This window comes from Ostrinia nubilalis, chromosome 9, assembly GCF_963855985.1.
Source record: "Ostrinia nubilalis chromosome 9, ilOstNubi1.1, whole genome shotgun sequence".
NCBI classification, from domain to species: Eukaryota; Metazoa; Arthropoda; class Insecta; order Lepidoptera; family Crambidae; genus Ostrinia; species Ostrinia nubilalis.
In genome coordinates, this window is record NC_087096.1 from 6,082,567 (window position 1) to 6,110,500 (window position 27,934).

At 39.5% G+C, this 27,934-nt stretch overlaps 1 protein-coding gene across 7 annotated transcripts; it reads right to left on the minus strand.

Annotated features, from left to right (window-relative positions):
* Nucleotides 1-27,934, minus strand: LOC135074483 (ubiquitin carboxyl-terminal hydrolase 7-like). 7 transcript variants are annotated; one of them, XM_063968783.1, is made up of 23 exons: nucleotides 27,851-27,934; nucleotides 27,637-27,766; nucleotides 23,289-23,413; nucleotides 22,071-22,399; nucleotides 21,379-21,542; nucleotides 21,096-21,213; nucleotides 20,654-20,795; nucleotides 20,008-20,182; nucleotides 19,448-19,640; nucleotides 18,599-18,752; nucleotides 17,618-17,754; nucleotides 15,683-15,779; nucleotides 15,374-15,610; nucleotides 14,675-14,948; nucleotides 14,320-14,411; nucleotides 12,158-12,315; nucleotides 11,198-11,305; nucleotides 10,702-10,864; nucleotides 10,506-10,627; nucleotides 9,686-9,821; nucleotides 4,511-4,669; nucleotides 3,855-3,948; nucleotides 1-3,340 (listed from the first exon to the last, which is right to left on the minus strand). In XM_063968783.1, the coding sequence occupies exons 2-23, from the start codon at nucleotides 27,713-27,715 to the stop codon at nucleotides 3,237-3,239; spliced, it is 3,360 nt and encodes a 1,119-aa protein (XP_063824853.1). In that variant the 5' UTR covers nucleotides 27,716-27,766; nucleotides 27,851-27,934; the 3' UTR covers nucleotides 1-3,236. The 7 variants fall into 7 exon arrangements, with proteins under 7 accessions (XP_063824853.1, XP_063824852.1, XP_063824849.1 ...); XM_063968782.1 differs by having other exon boundaries at nucleotides 1-3,355; XM_063968779.1 differs by having other exon boundaries at nucleotides 1-3,355; nucleotides 12,158-12,372.

A 27,934-nucleotide genomic window follows, 5' to 3' on the forward strand; every position in this document is an offset into this window, starting at 1 on the left:
CATCTTTACGAAAACTTATTGTATTTTTTTTCTTAATTTATTACATCATATATATACATAATTTCGACATAATCATTTATTAATAACGTAACATTTCTCTGGCAGGTCAAGTAAAAAATTAAATAGTAACATATACATGTTTGGATGTAGACAGGGCTTTCAGCCAGAATTAACAATACGGTGCTAGTGAATTACAACTATTATGTGCAGTTAACCTAGTGTACACTCGAGGCCGCGGATCAACTCTGCTCTCTTCCACAATTTTATCGACAAAACTCGCACAATTGATCGACATAATTGAATCAGCAACTTCATAATCGCCTCAAATATACACTCGTGTTTTGGTAATTCGACAATCATTGAAACATTTTATTCTATAACTATATACTTCAATAATTTATATAAAATGGATTACACAGAGAATTTGATTTTAGAATATTCGTTAAGTAAAGGCAAGAGCACACAGGAACCTGCGGCGTTTATTGCTTTGACCGTCGCGCTGTCGTGATCAGAGATAAAGGTGAGATTGAATCCGACGGCAGACGGCATAAGTTCAAAATCCAGGTACAATCTGGTAGTACACCAAGTGACCACTTTAACGTGTCAACAATTTTTTTATTTAGAAAATGTGAAATGATTGAAATTCGATCCAATAAGTATCAATTAGAACACATTTAGTTTCACCATAAAATGTTGTGTAAATAACTGACACGAAAATACAATTTAAGTTTAAATTCAAGCGCGACATCGCAGTTGAAAAAATACGTCGCTACGGTCATGGTTTGGTTGCCGTCTGCCGTCGGCTCAACTCTAAGCCCGTATTACGAAACCACACTCAAGTTTTACACCGTCGAGCATTATGAGTTAAACAATTGAAATACAATCTCGAATACGTGCTTAAGTTTGAGTGTCGTTTCTTAATACGGGTACAAATGTAACAAGCGCAGTCTACATGATCTGTACTAACGATACGAATATGTGTAGTAGCTATGTACAAGCGTCACTAATATTTACTATCACAATTACAATATAACTTCAAGGAAACTTGATGCGTAATGTAAGAGTGGTACAAACGATTGTGTGCGAGAACAATGTATAGTGACAACATCGAAAGTATGAAACGTGCAAGATAGTACGAAGCTCACTAGCGACAATTTTTCAAAGAAACATTTTACTTAATATAAAATTACATGACACCATATTTTGGCCTCTCAATCTTCCAACTTTCTATATTTTATTATACCTTCTTGGGTCTTGATACCATAGCTAGATCTTAAGATCCAATTTCGTATTTCATAAGCAGAATAAACATATCCGTATTGTCTCTATTCATTATGTATCAAGTTTCATATTTTATAAAACATGTAAAACTTATAAAACATCAAACTTACTAAAAAATTTGATGTGCAAGATTGAGTCAACGATACTTTTAGACAACGTGCAGAGGAACTACGATATATGAACTTGCAATTTTATGTAATATCGTTAGAATTAGAACTTGACAATCCAATTTTCCGTGCAAGTCTTAATTTTATTGCGATCAATTCATAGTAACAATCAATCTATAAAATTATATCTCTTGAGCGTATTGTATCGCACTTAGTTTTAATTTCAATTTATTTGTTATCGTTTTAATCTATATTTGTTTCCCTCGCTGGGCCAACCGCGTCATCTATAGCATCGTATAGGCCACATACACCAGCAAGCGACAACACAGGCACATTCGACTATATAAAATACTCTTAAACACAGTCATTACAATATATTTCTCATCGTACAAATTCGTATATAAATAATGCTGTATACTCTGTAGTAAATGTTTAACTTTGCCGAATCACCAAAAACCTGAAACTGGCCGCAGGCGCGCTGTCAAGTCCTCGCACCGGCGAACGGTTTCACACTAATATTACATAAAAATAAAAGACAGCAATTTGGTAAGGGAATCCTAAAGCCGGGAGGCCACACGAATCAACACTGGAAATGCTAAAAGGCGATATAAACAACATACTGAATTACTGACGCATCATCAACATAGCCGACCATCAAAACTTACTAGTTTTATAGATTAAAAAATGCTATACGAGATGAATCGCGGCGGATAATACTAAGTTATGTCGTTAAAATGATCGACCCACGAGTTGTTTGGGCGCCTTTAGTCTCAATATCGCTCACTACGAGCGAGACGTAGGCTATCATTATAAATTAAAACTCGAACGTTCCCTAGCAGACTACTATGTGGCCAGATGTTCACTCACTGCACATGATCTCTAAGGAACGAGATGATATAAAATGTAAACTGTCTAATTACGACGTTAATATATCGATATTTAATTAATTTATATCCAACAATAAACCGGCGGTCATCCTTGTCCCCTAGTGATAAAGTGGCACGATCTGTCATGGGTACGATCCACTACATGAAAGCACGGTAAAAGAAGTCAATATTGGTGTTCGCGGTGTAAATAACGTGTAGTTATAAGGCTATGTATGTCTGAAGTCGTGCGATAGCAACACTGCACCAGGACGACGTACCGTCAGCTACAAAAATACCCGATAATCGAGAATTACTGCTATTAAGAAAACATGCTTAGATATTTTGGTCACCGGCTGTACGTACAGCGTACAATAAGTTAAGTATGGTAATCATGGATTACACGTATCGATATTATCTAAAATTCATTGCGCAATTACCTTCCTGCTAAAAAGAATTATTTAAATAGTACGTAATGAATTTCTTATGTTAATGACCTTTCACGCCAAACTCTCGGTATCAATCGACGCGCGGACTAGACTTCAATCGAATGGAATAAATATACCCTCTTATTGGCCAACGCATTTTAACTCGACAACTTTTAAGTTAATTTGAAAGGTACACGAAGAGAAAATTCACGCTGTAAAGTTACCATATGAGAAACAAGTATGTACTTGGCACATCAGTCGCCAAATTAAAATACGTTGGCTAAATGTCTAAATTATACTTCTAACAAGAAAAACTAGGTATACAGCATCTCGTTTTAACACAAAATCCTGCACACCTAGCTATCTCAGCCAAAGTTTATCAGTAAGGGGTTTACAGTAACGCTAAAAGTGTAAGTCTATAGAATCAGCTGGACTGTAAAACATGAATCAACATTGAACAGCTAAAGAGTTGAGTTACGCTTAGTCTGCGCCGAATCGCGACCCGGTCCTGTAATCCATGAGTGTTATGCGCTGTCACTATCGCTGGGGCCCGCTGCTCAGTTGTATATCTTGATGGCCTTCTCGAGGTAGTTGACGCGCGAGCGCTTGGGCGTCTTGTTGATGTGTTCGAGCCCTAGCCAGGGCCGCCCGCCGGTCGCGTCTGGTAGAGACATATCTGCATTACATTTTAGCGCATATTCACATGGAGATAGAGACGATGTAATCGAGTGGTGATGTGGTGCGATGGTTGAGGTCAATTTTGTTTATTTGTAACGATTAGTCTGGTTGCCGAGTTCACACACTCACTGCTGCCGCCCGTTCGCACAATCGCCACAGCAATATAATTAAGTGCGAGCGATAAGGATGGGTAGCTTGGGGTCATTGGACGAAATTCTATGTGCTCTAAGACCGGACTTTAGTGGATAATTAGTGAATAGTTTTGGGATAGCCTCTCTCATTCTTATGACAACACATCCCCACGCGTCATCTTATACATCTAAAGCCGTAATCAAAAAATAAATGTTTCAAGCACTCAAGTCTATTTAGTTTCTAAATACCTGCCTTGTTATGCAAAAAAAATAAAAATAAAATCAATCTAGGCTATCATCGATATTGACAGAAAGAATATAATGATTACATGAAAAAATGCAAAGTAAACACCAATAAATACTCACTTGCGTTACTACTTGGCCTGAAGTCGAAAATGTTTATTGTCGCTCCTTCACTTATGTAATTAGGTCTGCCATTTGTCACTATAGCAAAATGGTACTGAAACAAAAATAAATCGATTATTGAAATCACAAGGATCAGAAAAAATATATTTATCAAACTGCAAGCAATGACATAACATTTGATAAGTTATTTGAAATTAAAATCTATCAAATTTCCAATTCTTTAGTTAAATGGAAGTTCATATGAACAAAACATTAACATTTTTGTATGAAATTTTATTAGTTACTGTCCATAGACAAAACCTAATAGTAATAAAATACAAAACTGCTCTCAATATAATTTATGTCCAATTTCATATACATACTAACAGGAAATAGATGAAGGAAATGGTGATATAATTTGATTTTTTTAGCCAATAGCCAAACTGAATAATTTTCACATAGAGATCTAACAGTAAATGGATAGTGTTCATTCCTTTATGGAAAAAACTGCGCATACACGGTGGAGAGTACCCCTGAATGTGGGCAAAGCAAGACCGATTATTGTGGAAATCCTTAGGGGAGGCTTAGGCTTAGGGGAGGCACTGCTGGACAAAAGTCCAGCAGTGGACGTCATTTGGCTGAAACAAACGAATTCTATGATAGAGAAGATATCATACCTTTTCCCACTCCTTATCGGGTATATCAAGCTTCTTCTGCAGGCGGTCCTTGACGGCCTGGAAGGGCTCGTTGTGCTTGACGCGCGCGTAGAACGGGATGCCGAAAGTTGCGTACACCTGCTTGTAGAAGTGTGCGCACGGCACCAGCACTTCGTCCTCCTGGAAAGTAAGAATAGGTACGTTATTTGATTGTAATAAAGGCGATTTTGCAAGAGACACGTCTGAAAACACTGTAATAAAGACGAGTTTGTAAGAAAAATGTATTGTCTGACGTGCTGTGCCTGTCGACTATACATTGTGTGGGTGGAATCTTATTTGATTGTAATAAAGGCGATAGAGACGTAGTCGTAAGTCGTCGTAGACGTAGTAGTAGTAGCACAGAATAATAATAAGTACTACGTACAGAAGTTTTTCTTCGCGAAGGTATTCAAAAAAATGTATGCTCAATGTCATCAACAATATGGTGTAATTTAGCTTGTCTTAAGAGTCGAGCACCGTTTTGTTGACATACGTCAGTGATCGGTACTGTCTTGATGCCATAGGGCTGACTGCTACAAGAAGCTACTGTGTCGCCATCTAGCGCACCACACTTGCATTCACTGCTCTTCGCGGCAACGCGCAGCTACATGCGGCTAGAGATGGGTTTCCACCTGGGTAAAAACCCACATGAGGGTAAAAACCCAATAAAAACCCGTTTCATTCCACCCGTGGGTGTTTACACCGGGTGAAAACAAATAATTTTATAATTATTTCAATTGGTATCTTTTCTTTATTTTTATTGAATTTTTCTCATTTAAGTTTATTGATTAATAAGTAATAAGTCAAATTTAACACTAATATACATTTATATCGTGGCCAAATCGTAAAATTGATCACGTTATGATGATGTGACCAATTATTTTATAAAATGGTGTTATTTCAAGAATCGTTGAACCGATTTAAAAGAAATTTAGTAGGAACACAATAATTTGTGATCATGGCAAGGACATGGAGGGGGGGATGCCAAAGATGCCAAACTCTCTCTTTGATGTCATCCCAACTAATATTATAAATGCGAAAGTAACTCTGTCTGTCTGTCTGTCTGTTACGCTTTCCCGCTTAAACCTCGCAACCGATTTTGATGAAATTTGGCATAGAGATAGTTTGAGTCCCGGGAAAGAACATAGGATAGTTTTTATCCCGGTTTTTGAAACAGGGACGCGCGCGATAAAGTTTTTCTGTGACAGACAAAATTCCACGCGGGCGAAGCCGCGGGCGGAAAGCTAGTTACGGTATAAAGTTACAAATAACAACACCAACTACAAAGTACTTCTGCTTAAAAACTTGAAATCGACCGCCCTTCCGCCACTGTAACGCATTGTAACGTTTTTCAAGACCTCCTCTCTCCCCAGATTGCATTACGTAACACTAGAACGCCCCCTTAGCAACAAATACCACTTCTCACTTTAAAAAAACGCTATTTTTGTTTTCACCCACCAGAATGGGTGATAATAGGTAAAAACCGGGTTTTTACCCAAATCACCCAGTTTAAACCCAATCGGGTGAAATGGGTTTTTACCCACTACCCATCTCTACATGCGGCCGCCAGTTATATAGTGTAAGAGCTAGCACCTAAATATTTTATAACACACATAACTGTGACAATTTATTTCACGTGGGCGAAGCCAAAAAGCTAGTAAGAAATAAAAATTCAATTCAGTAGGTATTTCAAACCAAATTTTATTACATAAACAAACATTATACTAATTTCATTATGGGCCCTTAGTATGTGAAAACTGCAATTGACGATATTTCGCACTGTTTTCAATATTATGTATTACAGAACGTATGTGTGATGGGATGATATTTTCGAAAACACGATTAGAAAAAAAATTTCTCGAAAAAAAACATTTACCTCTGGATTTTTTTATAAAAGTTTAATATGACCGTGTTTTACAATAAAATTCCTATAAAATCACAAAGGTATCATGTTTGCCTCTTTGATTTCCTGGCTGTTTTAGATTTAAAACACCTAAATATATTAATTTATTAACTAAAAATGTGAATGGCTCTTACGATGTCCCCCCCTTAAATCAAAATGTCTTTATTTGGTCTATATGCCCATCATCACTACGTAATAATTATAAAAAAAAGTCGCTTTCCTGTCTGTCTGTCCCTATGTATGCTTAGATCTTTAAAACTATGCAACAGATTTTGATACGGTATTTAGGGTTCCGTAGCCAAATGGCAAAAACGGAACCCTTATAGATTCGTCATATAGTCTGTCTGAACATAGAACGTTTTTGTGCACTTTTTAAAATGAGTTAACCAAGTATATGGCTATTAGACTTGCACACGTCCGTCCGTTTTTTGTAGGATTAATATAATAGACATGTTGACACCACCAATCAATTGACGTACTTTTTAAAACTGTCAAAACGAAACTCTCCCATAGATTTTGTATGGCACTACAAGCAAGTGACGTCACTATTTTGTCAACTCAATTAAACTACTTTTTTCAATTACAATGCGAACAAAAATCGTAATTTACAGGTAATTTAAAATTAATTAAGTTTTTAAGACCAGAATGAAGGGTCGTTTTAAAAAAGTTGTGGTTTGGAATTGTGGTGTCAAACTGTCTATTAAGTAACATTTATTTTTTGCATTCGGCTCTTGGTCTAACCCAAACGAAACACGAACAACTAATGAACTAACAATGAACAAAGTTGATAAATTAGTAATATGTAAATAATGAATTTGTTTTACGAGCTGTCCCGGCGTACCCGCAAATTAATATAAAGTTGTTTAAGTGATTTATAAAATCGCAATATTAATTTTTGAAAGTAGGGTCATTGTGCTGGTTTTCTATCTAACTTCGGTTTTCGTCCATTTCACTGAGCTGCCATAAACACATGCGTAAAATTTGAATACAAAGTATTGTATTCACAGAAGGCAGTAGCCATCCCGCGCTAGTTTTGTTGCAATCTATAATGCCTAAGCAACAGTTCTACCTAAATGAAAATATAATTTAAAAAGTAGTGAGTTCCAAAAAATTACGTAAATGCGCGGCCATACACCGGTCACCGGTATATTGCAGAAATCATCGCGATAGAAAAAAAACGTGCTGACAGGAAAAGTTTTTGGCACGTAATTGTCTAATTGATAGCATTATAAACACAATTTTAAGTGTTTATTAAACTTCTTCATACAAAATTAAATCTTAGATGACTAAGGGTCATTTTTTTAAAGCAAAGCTCAGGTCATAATCGGCCGTTTCGTGTAGTGGTTCAGAACGGACTACTATGCCGAGAGGTCCCGGGTTCGAACCCCGGCCGGGCAGAAATTGAAATGATGAATTTTAATTTCTGTGACGGGTCTGGGTGTGACTATGTATAATATTTATGTATTTAAAAAAAAAGTATATAAGTAGTATATCCGTTAAGCTAGCACCCATAACACAAGCATTAAGTTGCTTACTTTGGGGCTAGCTGGCGCTGTGTGAAATTGTCCAAAGATTTATTATTATTATTATTATTTATATTTGTACGCTTTGGAGCTCACGGGTCAAAAGTGGCCCGGTCCTTTATAAGGCTTGCGTGGGTATATTATTATTATTATTATTATAATGCAGGCAAATCAACTCGGAAAGGGATCAACAACGTATCGCCTTTTGTGGCATGGAGGTAATAGTGGAGAGGAAATATAGATCTATACAAAAATTCGACAAATTAATGACAAACAGCTGTTTATCTCTTTCTAACTTACCCCTGGTGATGTATAAAAAAAAGAAATAGATAATGTTTGGTCAGTACTCATTCTGGCAACATTTTCATGTGACGTCACTAACTACCTGACTTGTGCCGAGTAGGTACCTACATACAAGATTTAAGAAAACAACATATTTATAGGCAATCAGCTGACAACTACACGCACACACACACACACAAATACCTGTCAGCTGATTGCCTATATTGCGGCCATGTTGTTTTCTTAAATCGTGTATGTATTTATAATGCGTGTAAATGTGTGCGTAATGTACCGAGTACGTTTATTTTAAAGTTACGCCAAGTCCATGAGACATTGATACACGTCAGTGTTTTGCGAGCTGTCATTGCCCTTCGCGCACTGTCATCGGCGAGGCAAGGCGTTTACGTTACGGTGCGGATTGTGTGTGCGTTGCAGTATGGACTTTAGTTGACTGCCTTTATGAGCACTCGAACGACATAAAATAATATGATACATTTATGTAAGGGTATTTTAAGATCACAAAGTTGGCAACTCCGATAGTTGGACGAAAACCAGCGCAAAGACCCTATCCTGTTTGACACCTATAATAATTGACAATAGCTGGCTCGGCGAACTTCGGCAAACTAATGTGTGACGTGAAGTGCCAAATCGCGGAAAATGTCGGAAGAAATACATGAATTTGCATGAATTATCATGAATAACAATAACCACTTATTTACCTCTCAGTGTCTTCAGGCAACTTAAAAAAAGTACATTGTGTGTTTTTATTATTATTTAGGCAGTTAAATACTGCACAGTATTTTTTACACAGTATTTTTTATTTTTTTCCATAATACAAGAGTACGCGTGCGTGTGTCAATGCTCGCTCGTATCTCGTATGTGACGCCTTGTCGAATCGCCTCCTGTAGGTGGGCTATCGTGCGTGTTTTGTTTTCGATGTGAACTCGCGGAGATGAACAGGCCTGGTAGTAGTTACTGTAAGTCTTGTAATCATAAATGCAGATTTAACATCAATTTAAATCCAAATTACTAATAGTCCCGTTAACCCCGTTAAGCTAAATATGATTGTGTTTGAATGGGTTCACCACAATAGTGGAGCGGCGGCGGGGATCGAACCCTCGTTCTTCGGACCACCATTCGGCCAGTCCGGCACATCCACCGTTTAGCTATCGTCGCTGCAATCCTGGTACACAAAATCTATGCCTGTAGTCAAAACGTAACCTATTAAATTTTACAAAGGCTTCTCTGATTTTGTACACCCTGTATCCTTAAGGCCGCTTTCACATTAGGGCGTGAGAAGCGCGACAGCAGCGCGGCAGCGGCGTTTTTATAATGTGAAGGCAGGCATCCACTGTCATAATTATGGTATGAAATAATCGGCAGCGCGTCTGTTGCGCTGCTAAAGTCGCCTAAATGTGAGCGCTCTAAGTAGTAGGATAACGATCATACCTGCAACTGGACCTCGTCTTTGGGCACCTCCTCTATTCTGTAGAGCCGCGGCGGCGTGATGGTGACCTGGTCCAGCGTCAGCTCCGGGTCGGGGCCCGGCAACACCTTGTGACACGACACCTCCACGATCCTTAACCTGGAACACGGGGAATTAAACTTTAATCCAACACAAAAGGCTTATATGGGCCTACCAACCCACAACTCACCGTTGTTATGGCGATCAACAGTGGATCCTGGCTACACAGGAGTTGCAGCGGTGGGAACGAGAGGTGGAAATAGACCCGTTTATATGGGCCTACGCTAATACTTGGGTGGGCCACGGAGCGGGCATGTGAAAACCCGTCACACGAATGCACTGCTCATACTATTTTTCAATACAGACATGCGTGAGGGTGCCGCTCGCGCGTGTATTAGCGGGGGCCCTATGGTTGGCAATAAGAGAGAAGCCTCATAACAAGATTCATAATCACCGGAAAGGGGTTGGGAGCGTTCTATGCTCGTAGTTCCTCTACGTAATCTAATCAGAAAATAAAAAAAGGAAATACATAGGAAACTTTAGTGGGCGGGGCACATAGCTCGTAGAACTGATGAGGCAGATTTCTAGAGTGGCGACCACGGACCAAAAGACGTAATGAGTCTAAGGACAGGCCTTGGGTACTCGGGGACCGACGACCGAGGTATAGAAATAATATTGTTCTCAAGATTACAGGTGGAAAAAGAACTTTCTCAACGATCTTCACAGTAAAATCACAATGAGATTGAGACCCAGCCAGACCATATTATTATCTATTATTTATTTGAAAAATGTAGTACAACAAACCTCTTTGAGCCGTCAGGGGACATTTCTACTACTTTAGCTGCCTCTTCTAAAATATCTGACACTTTCCCTCCTTTGTTTGGATATAAAATTAATTCTTTATCTTCTTTGTAGTTAGGGCCAACCTAAAAAAAATAACAATACCAATATTAGCATTAAAAATAAGATTGGTTAAAAAGATTTAACACGCATTACTTACCCATAAACATTTGAACTGTTTCTTGTTATCCAATTCGTTAACTTTAATTGATAATATCTGATAAAACAACTTCTTAGGGCACTTTGGTTTACAGTACACTAACAAATCTTTAAGTATTCCGTCGTATGAGTATCTCAGAGCCAATCCCGGGGTATCCTTGTAACTACAACAATGAAAAGTAGAAATTAATATTCTAATTCAGCTTATACTACGAATATCGTGAGAGTTGTGACGTCAGACTTGATGCGCTTTAGTCTGACATGGTTAATCGAACTGATGGTTTTGTGATTAATATTCTTTACACAATAGGGTGAAGCAATGTTCTAACGACACTGAAGGTCAACTCGCACACGTATGAACTGAATGAATGTATAGTTAGGGACACAACCCGCTTTTTTGTCTTCGGAAATGGACTTATCTGTCAATCGTGTAAAAACAACCCTAAGGCTCTACAAAGTTACACAATATTGTTCATTATGTTAGGGTAAAAACTTACTTTTGACACTTGAAGAACTGTATTAAGTAAGGGTCAACATTAAGGTGCTGACCCACCGCCCTCGCCATCTGGTCATATCGCATTTGCATAGACAGCTCCATTGTGAACCTGGATCAATGGAGAAATGTGTAAGTATCAAAATAATTTAAATCAAACAACTAAAACACCTTTTAAAGGAGTTGACAAACATGGAATATGGAGGTTTGAATGCATCAACAGGAGCAGTGAAACCGAAAATTGATTTTCCATGGCAGAAATAAAGATTGATTTGATTTTGGCTATCACTCTCTGGTAGGACTGATGGGTGATTAAATTTTGTATGACATATAAAGCTAAACTACTAATACTGTAAGTTACGATTTGCTATGTAGTCGATTTGTCACTGAAAAAAAAAACATTTTTAAATATTGTATTAGTGTCGACATTAATTGTTTTCTCTACATGACGAATTTAAATTTAAATGTTTAAATTCGGCTTCTCCTAACAGAACGCGTACTTAGTGCGCGCTAAAGTCTGTCCTTTATTATTATATTGTCCAATCCTTATCGCTCGCGCGTAATTATATTGCTGTCGCGACTGTGCGACTGACACCAGCAGTGAGTGTGCGAGCGCGATAGCAACATAATTACGCGCGAGCGATAAGGGTGGGTAGCTTGGGGTCATTGGACAAAATTCTACGTGCTCACGGACCGGGTTTTAGAGCTTTAGCCTGACGTCGCGCTATAGCACCAAATTGTGTTGTTAGAATGTGGACATGTCAAACATAACGCTGGCGCTAGCTGTAGCTCTGTCGCAGTGTTAGGATGGTGTGACGCCGGATTCTACATTCTACCAATACAATTCGGCGCTATAGCACGCACGACGTTAGGTTAACGCTCTACGCCGCGTAAGCATACTGTCTATTTGACGAAGGCTTTAAGGTTATAAGTGTGTTTAATCGACAAGTAGTAAGAGCCTCACCCGGGATCGTTGGGCAGCGTCTTGTCAACGAATTGGACCTCGACCTTGTAGAAGATGTACTTGAAGTAGTCCTGGCAAGTCGGCAACTCCAGCTCCTCGTGGCGGTGGTCGGCCCTCTCAAACACGATGATGTCGCCGTCCATCAGCTCGTCCAATACCTGGCCGCGTGCACACGACTCAATCCGAGGGGACGACGCTCCGTTTGCCCCGTCACGCTTTCGTTGCATCGACAGTTCCGTTGTGTTAACATTCAGTACATTCTGACAGTTACAATAAAGACAACTCGCCAGTAAATAACACATAACAAACATACTCGTTATAATATTATGGTTGTGCCGTCTAACTTCGGTTTTGTAGCTCACTCGTGTTCGTTATCAAGTCGGACTTAAAGGGCCTCCGCGAAAACTCACTCGGGTGCAATGCTCATGCTAATTTTCGATACAGAACCACGTGCGGGCGCGCCCACGCTAGTTTTAACAGAGGCCCTAACACACCCGTATTCACAAACGATGCTTGCTTAACCGCTTGAGTCCCAGACGGCATTAATTAATGTCATAACAATTGATTTTATCTATTGTGTCTAGATTCGCGGGCCTTGAAGGATTAAGTGAAGCAGCAACGCTATGCGAAGTTGCGATTGGTTCGTGTGTGTCAATCCGTCACTCAAGTGTCTATTACTAGGCTTTTGGGACCCTGTGCATCCACGCGTACTATGAGACCTCATAGTAATGTTTGTGAATACGGGTGCAAGTCACGAAAAATTAGGAACAAAGTGTAAAGCAAAAAGGTTTTCTACACACACTGTAAAAGGTTTTCTACTGTGATATATCTTTGTTCTTTTTGTCATCATCACGCCCCGATTTCGGCCGTGACGTCAGTCATACTTATGGATGTATGATTCAATAAATATTACAAAATTCAAAACCGAAGTAAGACGATCCTTAACAGTCTCAAATATACTTAAATTAGCTACTACGGAACTATCGAACGGGGCAAACAAGGCGTCACAGTAAGAAGCGTAAAAAAACTGCGTTGAATAACAAAAAAGCGCATTTTTCGTGATAAAAAAAGACCAAAAACATAATTAAGCGATGCTTGCGGTTTAGTATTTAACAATATAATCTTTTCAAACATGAATCAGAATGTTAATAGCAAATTAATTGTAACAATATTTTTTCATAAAATAAAGAAAGCATGTTGAATACAACGCTTTGAATAAAACATGATGACGTGCCAAATAAAAAGATAACTTCTAAATACGGATGTGAAGCATAAAAGCAGTCTAACATCGACTAATGTAATAAAATACATACTTATCGCAACATACCGTACCTTCGTCAAGTACACAATCATGGACTTGGCTAAAATTTCATTATTAGAACTACAAACTACAAGTACAGTCAACTGGGGTAACTTTAGCCTTAAGTGTGACATGGCATTAAAATATTTTATTTACTTTCTGAATGCAATATAAATAATTATGTAAACGTTATAGTCGTAAGAACAACTTACTGTCACATTTTTCTGTCTTTTATCAAAACTTGAGGGGTATGTAATAATTTTGAAACAGTTCTCTTTTAAACATAAATAACAATATTGCCCCAGTCAGGGTAACTTTGACTCACCATGATGTTAAACGTGGAATATCAGATTATTTTTATTGACATTTGAATTCAGATTAAAGTGAGGCGAAATTACTCTGGTCGACTGTATATTTCAATAAAATATAATAAACATTCAATAACAAATGCAATACTTTATAGTTTCGCTAAGTCTGTCTCTTAGTCAGACCGATGTTTTACTAAATACTCGTTTACTAAAAACTTTTATTTGGCATAGATATAACGCCTGCAATTTGTAAACAATATCTTTAAAAGAGTATTATACGCGTTTATACTATTGTCTTTATAATATTGTTGGAAAATTTAATTTGAATGCAGGTAATTCATTTAGCATTATGTATTTCATTTTAATATGATTGAAACTAAATGCTTTCAAAGAGATGCTACCAGGTGAGAATCCTGTAACATGGTACTATTGTTACATATTGTTACTCTATGAAAATATCAAGTGGATACTTCTAATTTTACTTCAAATTCTTATTACTCTACAGCGCTTAAAACTAGTGAATGGTCTGATAGGTAAAAACTGATATATAATACCTTTTCGAGCGGATCGTTGTAGTTATTGATCTTCTCCACGAAGTCTGGTTTGATTTCCTCGTAGAGAACAAGGGGTGTGTCAGGAGGGAACCCTGTGTACAAAAAAAAAGTATTATTTTTATGGTTAAGAAAAAAGTTTTCTTACTGACGCAATCTATGCAACCCAGGAAAAGATTTAAAAAGAAATAGACCACATATTTTAAAAACATTCAATACTTTTGTACAGATGACTTCACATCAGGCTAAACACAGTGGCATCTTAATCTGTACAAGCTATTTTTACATTTACAAAAGTCCAATATTATAATAATATGAAAAGCATCACAAATAAAATCTCAAACATAAGCCAATTTACCTGCGCGTTTATTGAGTATCGGTATGAGATCGGCGGGCTTGCTAGCTATCGGCAGGTAGTGATGTCCGCAGTAGTGTATGCGCTTCTGCTTCGGGTCGTAGTACTTGAAGAACAACACTACATCATTCTCCTTGTCAAAGTTCGGGAGCGCGGTGAGTCCCGAATCCGGGGGGAGCATTTCCAGGAAGATATTCCACGGGTTCATGTTCTCAGACACGTCTGCTACCGTCTTGTGCTGGTCATTCACGATGTCCAAGCAGGTAGGTCTGCACGTCTGCAAATTCGGGTCAAACTATTTAAGTTCTCGGGTTGCTAAGAGCAGGCACTACAATACCTCCCGCGCACTAGGCACCCTGGTTTCCGCAGCCTGGCTGTGGCAGCCAATCCGGTATATGAATACTCCACGCAGCTCACGCATTAGACAGCCAAGGATTTTCATATACCAGATTTGGCTATCAAAGACAGGCTGCGGCAGCCAAGCTGCCTAGTGCGCGGGAGGCCTAAAGGAATATCCCTATACACTTTTACCCAAGAGCCTTTTCACACTAGCAATTTGTCCGGCGATTTTGCGATCAATTTGTAAGCGTTAAGTCGCCTTAAGCCCTGTAGATGATGGCGTATATGCCACCTCCTCACACGCTGAACATATTGCTAGTGGAAAAGGATCCCAAACCAAAAATCCTGAGGAAGCCAACTAACCTGATTGGAGCGCGCGCTAAACGGCCACGGACGGAGCTGCTTCAGCGGGTATTTGAAGTTCTCCGCTAGCATCTCCATCAGTTCGGCCACGGTCGCTTGCTTGCGGACTCTGAACACCCTGTAGTGCGCTCTCTCCGGGTCATACAGGTCGTTGCCTTGGTGCCCGTCGAAGGCCTCCTCTAATACCACATTCACGTTCATGTACAGGTGAGCTTCGTTGCGCTCCTTGCGTCGGATCTGGGGGAAAATATAATGGATTAGATGCAATCAAAGAGACGTCATTTGAGCTGAAAATACGAGGGTACATACCGTCTCAATCCGCTTCTCCTCAGCCAATCTCTCGCTGAGTTCTGTGGGTATATCCGCTTGAGTGACTTCTTGTAATACCGTCTTTAATTGTGAATCCCTGAAATCAATACGATTGTTTTAGTTTCACGTTGATACATATTTATCTTGAAGGCTTTATGAATGAATGAGTTGCAATTTATGGGACCTTTTTTTCACATGAAGCCGCTGAGGTTTATGTAGCCACTTTCCGTTACCATATTGTAGTGGGTCACAATATTAGTAAGGCTTCTGCCCATGTGGATTCTAAAGCCTGGTCCGTGAGCACGTAGAATCCCGTCCAATGACCCCAAGCTGCCACTCACTGCGGGCGCGCGTCGCACAGTCGCGACAGCAATATAATTACGCGCGAGCGATAAGGATGGGTAGCTTGGGGTCATTGGACGGGATTCTACGTGCTCACGGACCAGGCTTTACTAGGGCACTATTTAAGTTGTGAGCCTCGACAACATAACGTGTTGTTAGACGACATCTGATACTTTTAATGAAAAGTTTGTCATTTTTGACTACAACCTTATTCAAAACTTTTTATCATTTGAGCACGTTTTGTATTATTAACATTGAATTGAAAATTATCTTGACTACAAAAACATAGAATTGACTTGCGGAAATTTTCGCGCGAAGATTTATTATGACTTTTGACGTGGTTAATCAATACAAAACTGAAGCGGTCAGCTAAATTTCACTTTTGGTGATAAAGATCTGTCCTTTACCATTGTAAAACGCTAGTTTATGAAGTATAATATTGTATGTCATTGGCTCACCAGTGAACTTTGCGAAAGTCGTCCAAAATGACTAATAGTGGCGGAAAACATTGATGTTGTCAGAAAAATGGAAGAGAAACCTCGTTATGTGATATATCGTAGGATTGAGATAATCCTAGGCATTAATTCCACTAGCAGTAATAAAATATTGTATGACCATATTATGGGTAATACGTTTTTTTCTCGCTGGATGTCACAAAATTTTTCAAACGCTCAATAGGACGCTTGTGTCGTTTAGTCCTTGGAAATGTTTGATAAATACGTTTAAAAAGCTTTAAAAGCCGTTTTTAAAATTGTGACAGTTGACGAATTAAGGATCTATGCATAATGATCCTGAAAATAAACAGCTATCGACTATGGAGGTGTTTTAAGATGAACCAATTCCAACAAAAGTCCCATGCGCTCGGAACACTTTGAAACTTACGGTCGCCTATTTTTCCGAAATATCCGATTATATGACAGAAACGTCACTAGAGAAATTTAGAATGGTTAATTCTTATTAGTAAACAGCCACTTTTTTTCCAAAAGTCTTCAGTTTAATAAGGGAAACTGACCAGCATAGTCGAATCGCCATTCGTGACGAAAACGTGACCTTTTACACGTCTCGTCAAATAACTGACTATTTGAACACTCAAAATATAAAATAAACAGGTCCAACGCTACAAAATTTTTGCTTGGAATCTAAACACTTCTTTTGGTACCCATATATTAAAATGAAATGCGTGAACAGCGATTTATGTAGCCAGAAGCAACTGTCGGTGCGGTCAAAAACCATGCTTTGGAGGTGCCTCAAGCTGAGTGGAAAAAATACTATGAAAAGTGTTTCGGACCCATTAAAAAGTACATAAATCATGAAAGACAATACCAATAAACGCAATCAATACCATTTTAATAATAAACTACTTTGTTTTCATAGTTAGGCTCACTACTTAAATAGTGTCCCACGTAGTATATCTTACGCGGTGTCTTAAGTCAGTGACAAGCACAACGCGACGCGAGAAGCATGACGAGTGCAATCAAACTAATTGATGTTATCTTTTGCTTGTGACCTTGCGGCTTATGCCAATAGTTTAATCGGGCTCATCACGCTTGCCAGTCGTAATGCAACAATCAATAAATGTATGCCACTCCATACCTAATGTAGACCAACATGTACGCGTTGGTGCAGTGGCGCACAGTGAGCGCCATGTCCTCGTCGTGCCCGCCGTAGTTGTACTCGATGGCTTCCTGCTTCGTGCAGCGGGAAACCACGTCGTCGTCGAACTTGCACCACTGGCGACGAAACGAGATAATCAATTAGAAAGTGCGACGAAGAGCAACAAAGAATTGTAAAACAAGCTATCCGCGAAAAGTAGAAATTCAGAAGACACCCGCAGGCCACGTGGTGGACAACCGTTTCAAAATATTAGTAGTAGTTTAAAGTAGTAGTAGCGCGTGGCTTTGCGGCCCTCAAGTAAAGTCACGGAATGAAAAGGTTCGTCAGTTTTCAAATTGATTCCTTCAACGAATCGCGAGCACATATTACCTTTTGAAACTGTTACAGAATAATCTCGAGTTAGAGAAAGTAATCTCTAATTATTTTCTCTAACTCGTGTTTTGTGTTCGTCAGTAAAGTTCAAAATTATTCAGATCAAAGTTGTTTGACGATTTATCTTATCAAGAAGATTATTAGGTATGATTGATAAACTAAAACCTTCTTGTTGGTTCAAACTGCCATTATTATTTCTATTAAATAAAAAAAACTACATTTTGTAACATTGCACTGATGGGATAGAAAAATAAACAAGCAAAACCTTTCGTTAGCAACGTCATAATTATTTAAATGTTAGCAGCACTGTTTCTTGCACGGTTATGTTATGTTGGCAGGTTTGACTCTTACAGTACCTAGTGCAAGCGAAAACCGACACTAAGGTGACGAACCTTTTCATTCCACGACTGTACATGTGAGCATTGATCTATTTGCAATCTCCAGGGGATCTTTTTAAAGTGACAAAGTAATTCGCGAAAAGGCGTCCGCGCTGGGGCCGCCTGCATCGACGCATCGCGGATGTAGGCGAAACTCACTGCAGGTGCTCAGTGGACAAGCAGTAAGTCAAATAGAAAAATAAAAGACTACCTTGCCATCTCCCTTGGGGTTGATGAACACCACATAGTGGCCGCCATGGTTGTCCCCTGAATGCACCAGCACGGCGTGCAGCGTGTAGTCGGCCGGCGTCTCCGGCTTCTCCTGCAGGTACGCGTCCAGATTGATGTGCTCGTAGAACTCGAACCTGGGGATAAACGAGACAACTCTTGTAATTTTTTCCTTCCCTTTCTAGGGCACTTATACAGTCAGCGTCAAATACTTCGTAACATGTTTTGGAACCTTATTCCTATGTTGTCATTTTAGGCCACATTGGGAATTCTTTGACGCTGACTGTACCGTCCCAAATATAGCTTGCTCTACCACCACTTCGTGAGAACTTATGGACTGGTGCAAAGAAGAAGTGGCGGAAGAAACTCCTTTCTTAGCTGATCTGAAGGATATATACGCGGTATGGTTCGTAGTGCTACGTGCGTTTTGTAACATGAACGTGTACATAACACTATCGAGACCCAAATGTGGAACATGCAACTTCTAAGTCCCCTCGCTAAAATTCCCGCGAGCGCCCGCACGTGTCTGTGTATTGCAGCGCAGTAGGCCCTAAAACAAGTGACGCAAGGGTGTGCGCCCTTGCCTGTCGTCGCCGATGAAGAAACGTGGCGTGGCGTGAAATAACATGACGGTGTCATGATGTGACATGACGTGACGTCACGTGCTCACCTATCGTTGAACTTGACGGAGCTGTCGGTGATGGGGTCGTACTGGAAGCGCATGAGGTGCAGGTGCAGGACGGGCGGGAACGACGCGAATATGACGCCCTTCTCGGCCTCCTGCAGGCCGTGACGTGGCGTGACATGACGTGGCGTGGCGTGGCGTGCTCACCTGTCGTTGAACTTGACGGAGCTGTCGGTGATGGGGTCGTACTGGAAGCGCATGAGGTGCAGGTGCAGGACGGGCGGGAACGACGCGAATATGACGCCCTTCTCGGCCTCCTGCAGGCCGTGCTCGCCGGCGTCGTACTTGTTCTCGCCGTCTAATGTCTCCGTGTTGATGTAGTCTTTGAAGGACTCGTCGACTGCAAAGTTCATTCACAAATTATAGATTTCTATCTTCTATCTAGATACCCTCTTGCTCTACCAAACAAAACAGGCAAAAGTTAAGCCCGGTTTCCACCAAGGTGATGCGGACCGGAAAAACGTTTTGAATAAACGGCACAATTTACTCAAATGTCCACCCATGATAAGTCACCTTCAAACTTAAAAGAAAGATAGAGCAAGGTGTTATTTATTTTGAGCAGCTGTAAGATTTTAACTGGATTTGTTTTTCAGAATTTTTGTGTGTAGTGTAAACAATAACATGTGCACGAAAGCACCACTTGGACTAATGTTAACCAACCGCAGATTTTTTGTAGACACTGGTGTGCAAAATTTATTTCAACTTACTGTTTTTCTTTCCCTTGATATTCAGCTGTATATCGTAGAAGGTCTCCACTCGCGTACTAGACACGTTCACATTCTTGCACTTTATGTAAGAGGTCATCTTGCCCTCGAAAAGCCGTGGCACTGTGCCCTCAACGCAGGTACCTTTCATTTTGCTCTCCAGTTTGTCTAGGAGAACCTAAAATGATAAACAAAACATTATTTGACGCTCAAGGAACTGTTAACCCTATAAAGGGCCCTAGCGAATATATTGCCAACAATTTGAACCTTATTATAAAATCTTATCATAAAATCGAAAACAAATAAATTTCAACATGTGGCTTATAAAGTATTAAATATAAAAATATTAGGCTCGGAGAATTGAGAATACAATGTCACAAGGTGTCCTTTGCTATCGAAGGTGAAAGAACAACGATTTATGTATCCGAAAATATCTGTGAAGATTATTGATGCTAGTCCCAAACATAAAGCGCAACGTGGGCGAGGGTAATCGGATCACGAAGGCTTTTTGGGCTGAAAATAAAACTACCTAAAAATACTGATGCATGAAAAGAAGCGATACACAATAGACAAAACAAAAAGTAAAAGAGGGTAAACTTGATATACATAAGGGTACCAAATAGTAACCGTATTTTAAATTTATAGTTACCCTCAAAAATTCCTGAACGTCATGCTGCATAAAGGAATCTAGAGTTTCCCATCCGAAGCTCTTGGTGAGTTTCTTTGTACCCACTGGCTTGTCCGAAAACTGTAGCTCGTAGAACACTCTTTGGAGAGCCAATGCCACTGACCTGCAATGGAAAAAAATATTTACAGTTATTTTTACACATAGGCTTTAAAATCATGATTCAAATCCTTCAGGTACTTCTTGGTTCGATAATTCCGACTGAGCTTCCATGCGAATAATTTGTTTTATCACGATCACGAATTTGAGCACATTCAATGATAATAATTGAGGCAGTACATAGCATGATGAACCGAAAGTCTACCTCCTCTTATACCCAATTTGGAAACTATTATGAATGAGTAACATAGGTAGTTTATATTTCAAAATCAATGTGCATTTTTAGTTAAGGTGCTGTTATATTTACCTGGTGCTGTCGTCAGATTCTGTGGGCATCTTGTACACAGCCTTCCGCAACTGATTTGTGAAATACAGCGTTTGTAACAAGGAGTTCATGTAACAAGTCGCACCCTGGTTCTTGAGACCTGGAAAAAGTCAAGATAAATAAAAAACTCAAAACTAAAATTCACGTCAATTTAATAGTTTGTAAATAGCATTTTATACTTTTTTGTCATTCCATTTTAAAAAGTAGGTGAATACATTACGGGTTTGGGTTGCCATATAAAAAAAATATAAAACGCCCGACTTACCGACATATCCGGTGTGCTTCTTCGAATCCCAGGAAACACCGTGCGGCGCTTCAGCTGTGACGTGTACCTCCAGGGTTATGGAGTCATCCTTGATGTATCCCTTCTCCGGATCCAACACGTCGTTCCACGCCATGAAGTGGGAGAAACCCCAATCATTCTCCTTGCTGTTCAACACGAAACGCGAAAATATCTTCAGTACATACAAACATTGCTGCACAAACTTCAAAGGCATTGACCTCCGCATTCAAAATGAACAGGTAGATAACGATCACTACACATCCAAATTATTTATTTGCACTGTGCGATAAGATTAAAGTTAAAGATTACTATATCTTACAACCAATGTGAATTCCTTTGATACTTGTGGGAATCACATTTTTAATTTATGTTATTCGTAATCATCAAGACTAATCCTCCCTTAAACAACATTTACACATAAACAGCTTATCAATTAGTTATCTGGAGTAACACGAGGCGTGAGTCTTTTGCGGAGTCACCTAAAATACAAAATCAAATGTGATAATATAGCATTATAGATAAAAGCGTCTCGCGCGCTTTTTCTTCGCCTTGATATTGAATGTTGCCAGGTTTAAATATCCAACAGAGTTCCATGTTGCCATGCGGAAAAGTAGCAAAAGGAGTAATCCGGATCTGTAATCTGCTGTAAAGATCCGAGACAAAAAGGGACAAACCTGTAGAACAAATGCTGGATCTTCCTGAAGAACGGTTCTGTTTCTGGCTTGTGGGAGATGAGCCTTAGCTCGGCCATGGCGTAGCAAGACCAGCTCGACGACTCGCTTTCCCCGTTACACTGGAGAAAGAAGCCAAGAGACTTCTGTTGCTGGCGATCCGGCGACGGCGCTTGCCGCGGCATCACCATGATCTTCCAAGGCAGGTTGCGGACATAGCAGGGAGGCGAGAGAACAGAGTCTTTCAGGTTTCTAAAGTTCTGCACCGAGAAACGGAACGTGGCCTCTGACCTCGCCTCGTCGTCCTCCATTTCAGTGTCGAGACAAGCAAGCTGCAAAAAGCATTATGTTTAGTATTTTTGTACTTTTCAGGGCACTTTTAAGGACTTACAAGTGCTTTTTTTTCGCCCTTCACTTGAAGCGTCGGAGTAAAAAAAGGTTTGGGAAGCTCTGGTCTATAGTTTAAAATGGTTCCTAGATTGACTAGCCCTTAAGAATTTTTGTGCGAAGGCACAAGAATAAAGCCGATTATCTAATAAGAAAAATTTCGTGAAAAGGAAGTCACGACAATGTCGAGCCATTTACTTTTCAACCAAATGTTGATTTCAGTGAAGAATAATATTAAGTTCATAAGGCTAATCGTTATTTAAATTACGTAATCTGGATGTAACTCGAGCAAGGAGTCATATTTCAAATACAATAAGTCAAACTATACAATATTTCAAAAACAATAAAAGAATATGGCAGCGAAACCTAAAACAATGCCCTTTTTACTAAGGATTAAGCCTCAGATACACAGGGTATAATCGGAGCATATTATACACGTGGCGTAACTGTCGAGGTTACGTAGTAAGTCCAAAAAACTAAGTCGCCTCTCACGTGCGCTCGCTCGTAGTTGGAACCAACAACACATATTTCACGTCAAGTATAGACGACGGCACGTCAAACTAAACAATCTTATGCAGTCGTAATATGGGCGATTTTGCAACAAAAAATATCTGATGTAGTCTGTAAATGTTGCAGCGTCCCGTCGAGCGTTGCGCGTCATTTTAGAGGTCATTAAATCCGGTAGTAATACGAAGCTTTAGTAAAAAAAAACTCACACTAATCAGCCATTGTTATGTCGCTGTCAATAACCAGAGCAGTATTTTTCTATTGTTATGCTAATGTGTTCCATCGTGAAACAAAAAGATTAGTAATAAGAATAAGCTGTATACTCACAGGCATATCTGAAGATGTAGTCTCTTGGTTCTTCATGACGTCACTCATGACGACCTCCCCGTTCGGTCCTTTCATAAGCTCGTCGTCCCAAGTAGTCTTGTCTGTAGCTGTATCTACAGTCTCCACTGCAAATAAAATTTAAATCACAACAAATATACATTTGAGGAGGTAGGTGCGACCTTACCGAAACAATTTGTTTACTATAAACCTAACAATTATTGGCTAAAATGTATACATAGTTTTATAATGTTTTGCAGTGTTTTGCACAGAAAGCTTGATCAAACATGGGTATTTCGAATATCACGATATTTTTATGTTACATCTTTACCTACAAAATATTAATAGTATTAATAGAATAATTTGTAATACCTTTATCGCCAATTTTGTAGCCTACACTAAATAACGATTTTCTCATTAATTCAGAAAAATCACAAGAGAAACAAATCCATCCATTGTTTTACTGACACTAATTTTGACAATGATTTTGTCACGAAAATAAAATAAGTCAACCAACTGCCAACTTGTGCACAATTTGATAAGAAACCTATTTTCGTAAACTAGTGGACTTATTATTAGGCCTCAGCCTCGAGTTTAGCGGGCAGCGGGGCGGGAGCGGCGGCGGCGCGGGAGCGGCGGCGGCGCGGGAGCGGCAGGATCTTATGCGTAAAATCAAATAGACCGGTTCTCGAAAACAGCGGCGCGGGAGCGGGCAACGAGCGGGCAGCGGCGCGGGAGCGGGCAACGAGCGGGCAGCGCACTCCTTCTTTTGCCCACAATAAATCGAGCGTTAGGAATAAATTTGAATCGAAATAAAATTGTCGCCGTTGTTCAAACATTTCGTTTGCGAATAAAAACAAATATCTCGACAACACAACCCCGAACACAACACTTCGCCGCTAAAGCGCCGCGCGAGCTGCCCAAAGAATACTCATACTCCAGCTTGTTTCGAGAACGGGTCTGCGTTGCCCGCCCCGCTCCCGCGCCGCCGCCGCTCCCGCCCCGCTGCCCGCTAAACTAGAGGCTGAGGCCTTATTGTCCCTTGAGCAATGTAAACTTCCCTTTGAAATCAAGTATAGGTATTTTTCTAAGTAGGTATTTAGCTTCAAATCTAAATGGATTTTGATGCAGAACTCTTTTGCGAAACTACGCCGATTGTGAACTCAGATGTGCGCCATGATAAAATCTTATCAAAGATTTTAGACGACAAATCTATGGGCTTGTCACGCAAAATCGATAAAATACCTCGACAAAAGTTTATTGTGGCGCACATCTTAGACCTACAGTAGGTACAGTACCACAATTTTATTGGCACAATAAAGGTGTATTCTTCACTTTGAAACCAGATACAATTGCAGAATGAGTGATGGTGTTGTTATTGTCACACAAACTCCTTCTTAGAATAGTTTGTACTGTGGATATGGAGAAATCAGTGCTTAAAATATAATGTGACTTGTTGACAGCAAAAACGACTGTTCTTTTGCACAGAACTCCCCTATGATTTTAGTAGAGATGTTGAGTTTATATAAAATGTGTGAGCACATCATATCCACAATCCACATCAGGAGTTTGTATCAGAAAGTAAAACACCATGAGAATTCGATGTTGTAGTTATTTGAGCTGTAGAATCAACCTTTTTTATTCGTGCTTTGTCACTCATATCGGGTCACTCATATATGGGTAACACTGTTGTAACTATTTTTTTGCATTGTGACCAGCACAAATTGTACACAGTTTTGGCAATAAAGATTATTCTATTCTTTCTAATCTATTCCCGAGCAAACAACAACAACAGCTTTGTTACAATTGGTTGATGAACTTATATTTGAGGAGAAACCATTTAAGGGCGGCGGTTCGCGTCGGGACCGAGACAAGAGACTGATGCCCGTTTTCACCATCAATCCGTAATTTTTAGGTGACCCCTATAGTAACATAACAATAAAGTTATCAAAGGGGTCACTCAAAAATTAGATATTGATGGTGTGAAAATGGGCATGAGACAGGAGACTGCGACCGTCACTTGACTAAAGGTGGCGGTTCGCATCGCGACAGAGACAGGAGACCGAGACACGAGACCGACCGAGACGGGAGACCGCGACCGTTATTTGACTAAGGCCGCAGCCTCGAGTTTAGCGGGCAGCGGGGCGGGAGCGGCGGCGGCGCGGGAGCGGGGCGGGCAACGCAGACCCGTTCTCGAAACAAGCGGGCAGCTCGCGCGGCGCTTTAGCGGCGAAGTGTTGTGTTCGGGGTTGTGTTGTCGAGATATTTGTTTTTATTCGCAAACGATATGTCTGAACAACGGCAACAATTTTATTTCGATTCAAATTTATTCCTAACGCTCGATTTATTGTGGGCAAAAGAAGGAGTGCGCTGACCGCTCGTTGCCCGCTCCCTCGCCGCTGCCCGCTCGTTGCCCGCTCCGGCGCGGCAGCGGCGCCGGAGCGGGCAACGAGGCAGAGACCTGCGTCTCTGTCTCGCTTGCGAACTGTCGCTTATACATTGTCTATAGTCAGTAACGTTCGCGGTCTCCCGTCTCGGTCTCGCGTCTCAGTCTCCTAGCTGTCTCTGTCGCAGTGCGAACTGCTGCCTTAACTTTACCTGGTACAACACATTTTATAAGCAGAGATTAGGTAGTACCTGCCAGCTTTATAATTTTTGTATATATCCCCAATTCCCCATAAGTTAAACATCATCCGGAAACCGCACGTCAAAACTATCGCATTAAATTGATCGTCATAGAGGCACTATAGGGCTTCTCAGAATAACTATTTCCAGTTTGTATACATTACACAACAACAATGTCATTGAGCAAAAATTCATAGTACACAAGGAGCATTTGATTTCTAAGGAGGTATTTATATAGAATCAGAAATAAAAGCTTTGTTTCTACAAAGCTTTCATTTATACTTCATCCACAGCATCCATAGTCATTCTCAAACTACTAGTGTGAACTATCAAGGTCTAAACTGAAGGTTTTTATGTATTTGATTATAATTTGTTTTTAAAATGATAGAACAAATATTTAATTGTAAAGTAGAATAACCCTACACTACAAGTAAACACAAAGTTAGAGATAAAAAATTATCTACAAAAATATCTCCAAGGGATCTTCAAGTTAATTATTTTCTTTTTGGGAAGCCAGATTATTCCCATATAACCCTTTTAGTGGATATCCCGATTCCCATAGCATTTTTTCCAGGAATATGCATAGTTTCCAATATGCTCAAGTCATGCCATGTGCCTACACTTGAATTGTAAAAAGAAATATATTTAATTTTATAGGATAAATCTTTCTCCAAATATAGACACAAGTCTATCTCCTTCTATTCATTCAAATGTTACATCACTGACCATGACACTAGTAAATAGATAAAATCTTTACATGATAATATCTTTCAATCATACCTAAACAATGTTAAATGGTGAAATTGACTCGCTTAAAAAATTGGGTGTCAACAACACCATCAATCACTTGATATACTTTTTATGAAGTGTCAGAATCTCATAAATTTTATAGCAACAGAACCTTTGACACAGCTTGTTCACCAACTTAACAGAACAGCTTTCAGCTGATTTCAAAGCAACTAAAAATCTCTTTTTACAGTTATTAACTGCCTCAAACATAAATATTTAGGTTTAGTTCTTATGACATTTGCCGACCTTATCCCTTATTTATAAAACCAAGCAGCCATTGTTATGGTTGAAAAATTGATGGTATCAATTTAAATGTAATTGTTTGTGCCTTTAGAATATTTTCATAATGAAGATTTTTGAAGATTACACTTAAATTTCGTATGTTTATAAACCTTGATACAATAACTTATACCTACATAATAATCTCTTCCCATTTCTATGTAATTCATCATTTTATGGTGATTCAGCTGAAGAATTAGCAAAATATTGGTGAACAGCATTCAAAACAATGGAATCTAAATATAGATTTCAACATCAAACAACGACTTGCACTTTTAGAACAAAGAAACCCAGTGCTTTAAAATTATAATTAGCTTAATTCAATTTATACTTTGTGATACTAACTCCATTTGAATATATATATCTTTTGTAGTAAAGCAGTAAAATTAACAACAAAAACACCTGATTCATCAATTTACAAAGAGTAACCAGTTTGAGGTTAAGTTTGGAGCATACAACTCATCATGCATATTCCAAATGACTGCTCAATTATTTTGATAGAGTCATCAACTTGAAATATTAGGCATTAGATAATGTGTTTCAAATTGGGTTATAAATTGTACACAATAAATACAATCTATACAGTGTAGGTATGCCTAAATTTCATTATGCAATTGATAAATAATAGAAAATCAATACTGATTGTGTAGGTACTGACCATCTTGGGTCTCCATCTCCTCGACCTGGTTCACATTGGAGTCGTTTTGCTGCCTGTCCGGGGCAGGCGAGTGATTCATGTTAGCCGGGCGCGCCACCGGGGACTCTCGCCCGCAACTCTTTGAAATTTCCTGGACAAGCAGTTCCACCATGAAGACAAAAAAATATTTCCCACTTTTAGCACATTTGACGTCTCATTACAACACTTTACCCACCTTTAACGCCAGGGGATTGCTCCCTCTAGACCTGCTAAAAATTCGTTGAACGAATTTCAACGAACTTTTCTCATCGACTCGAGC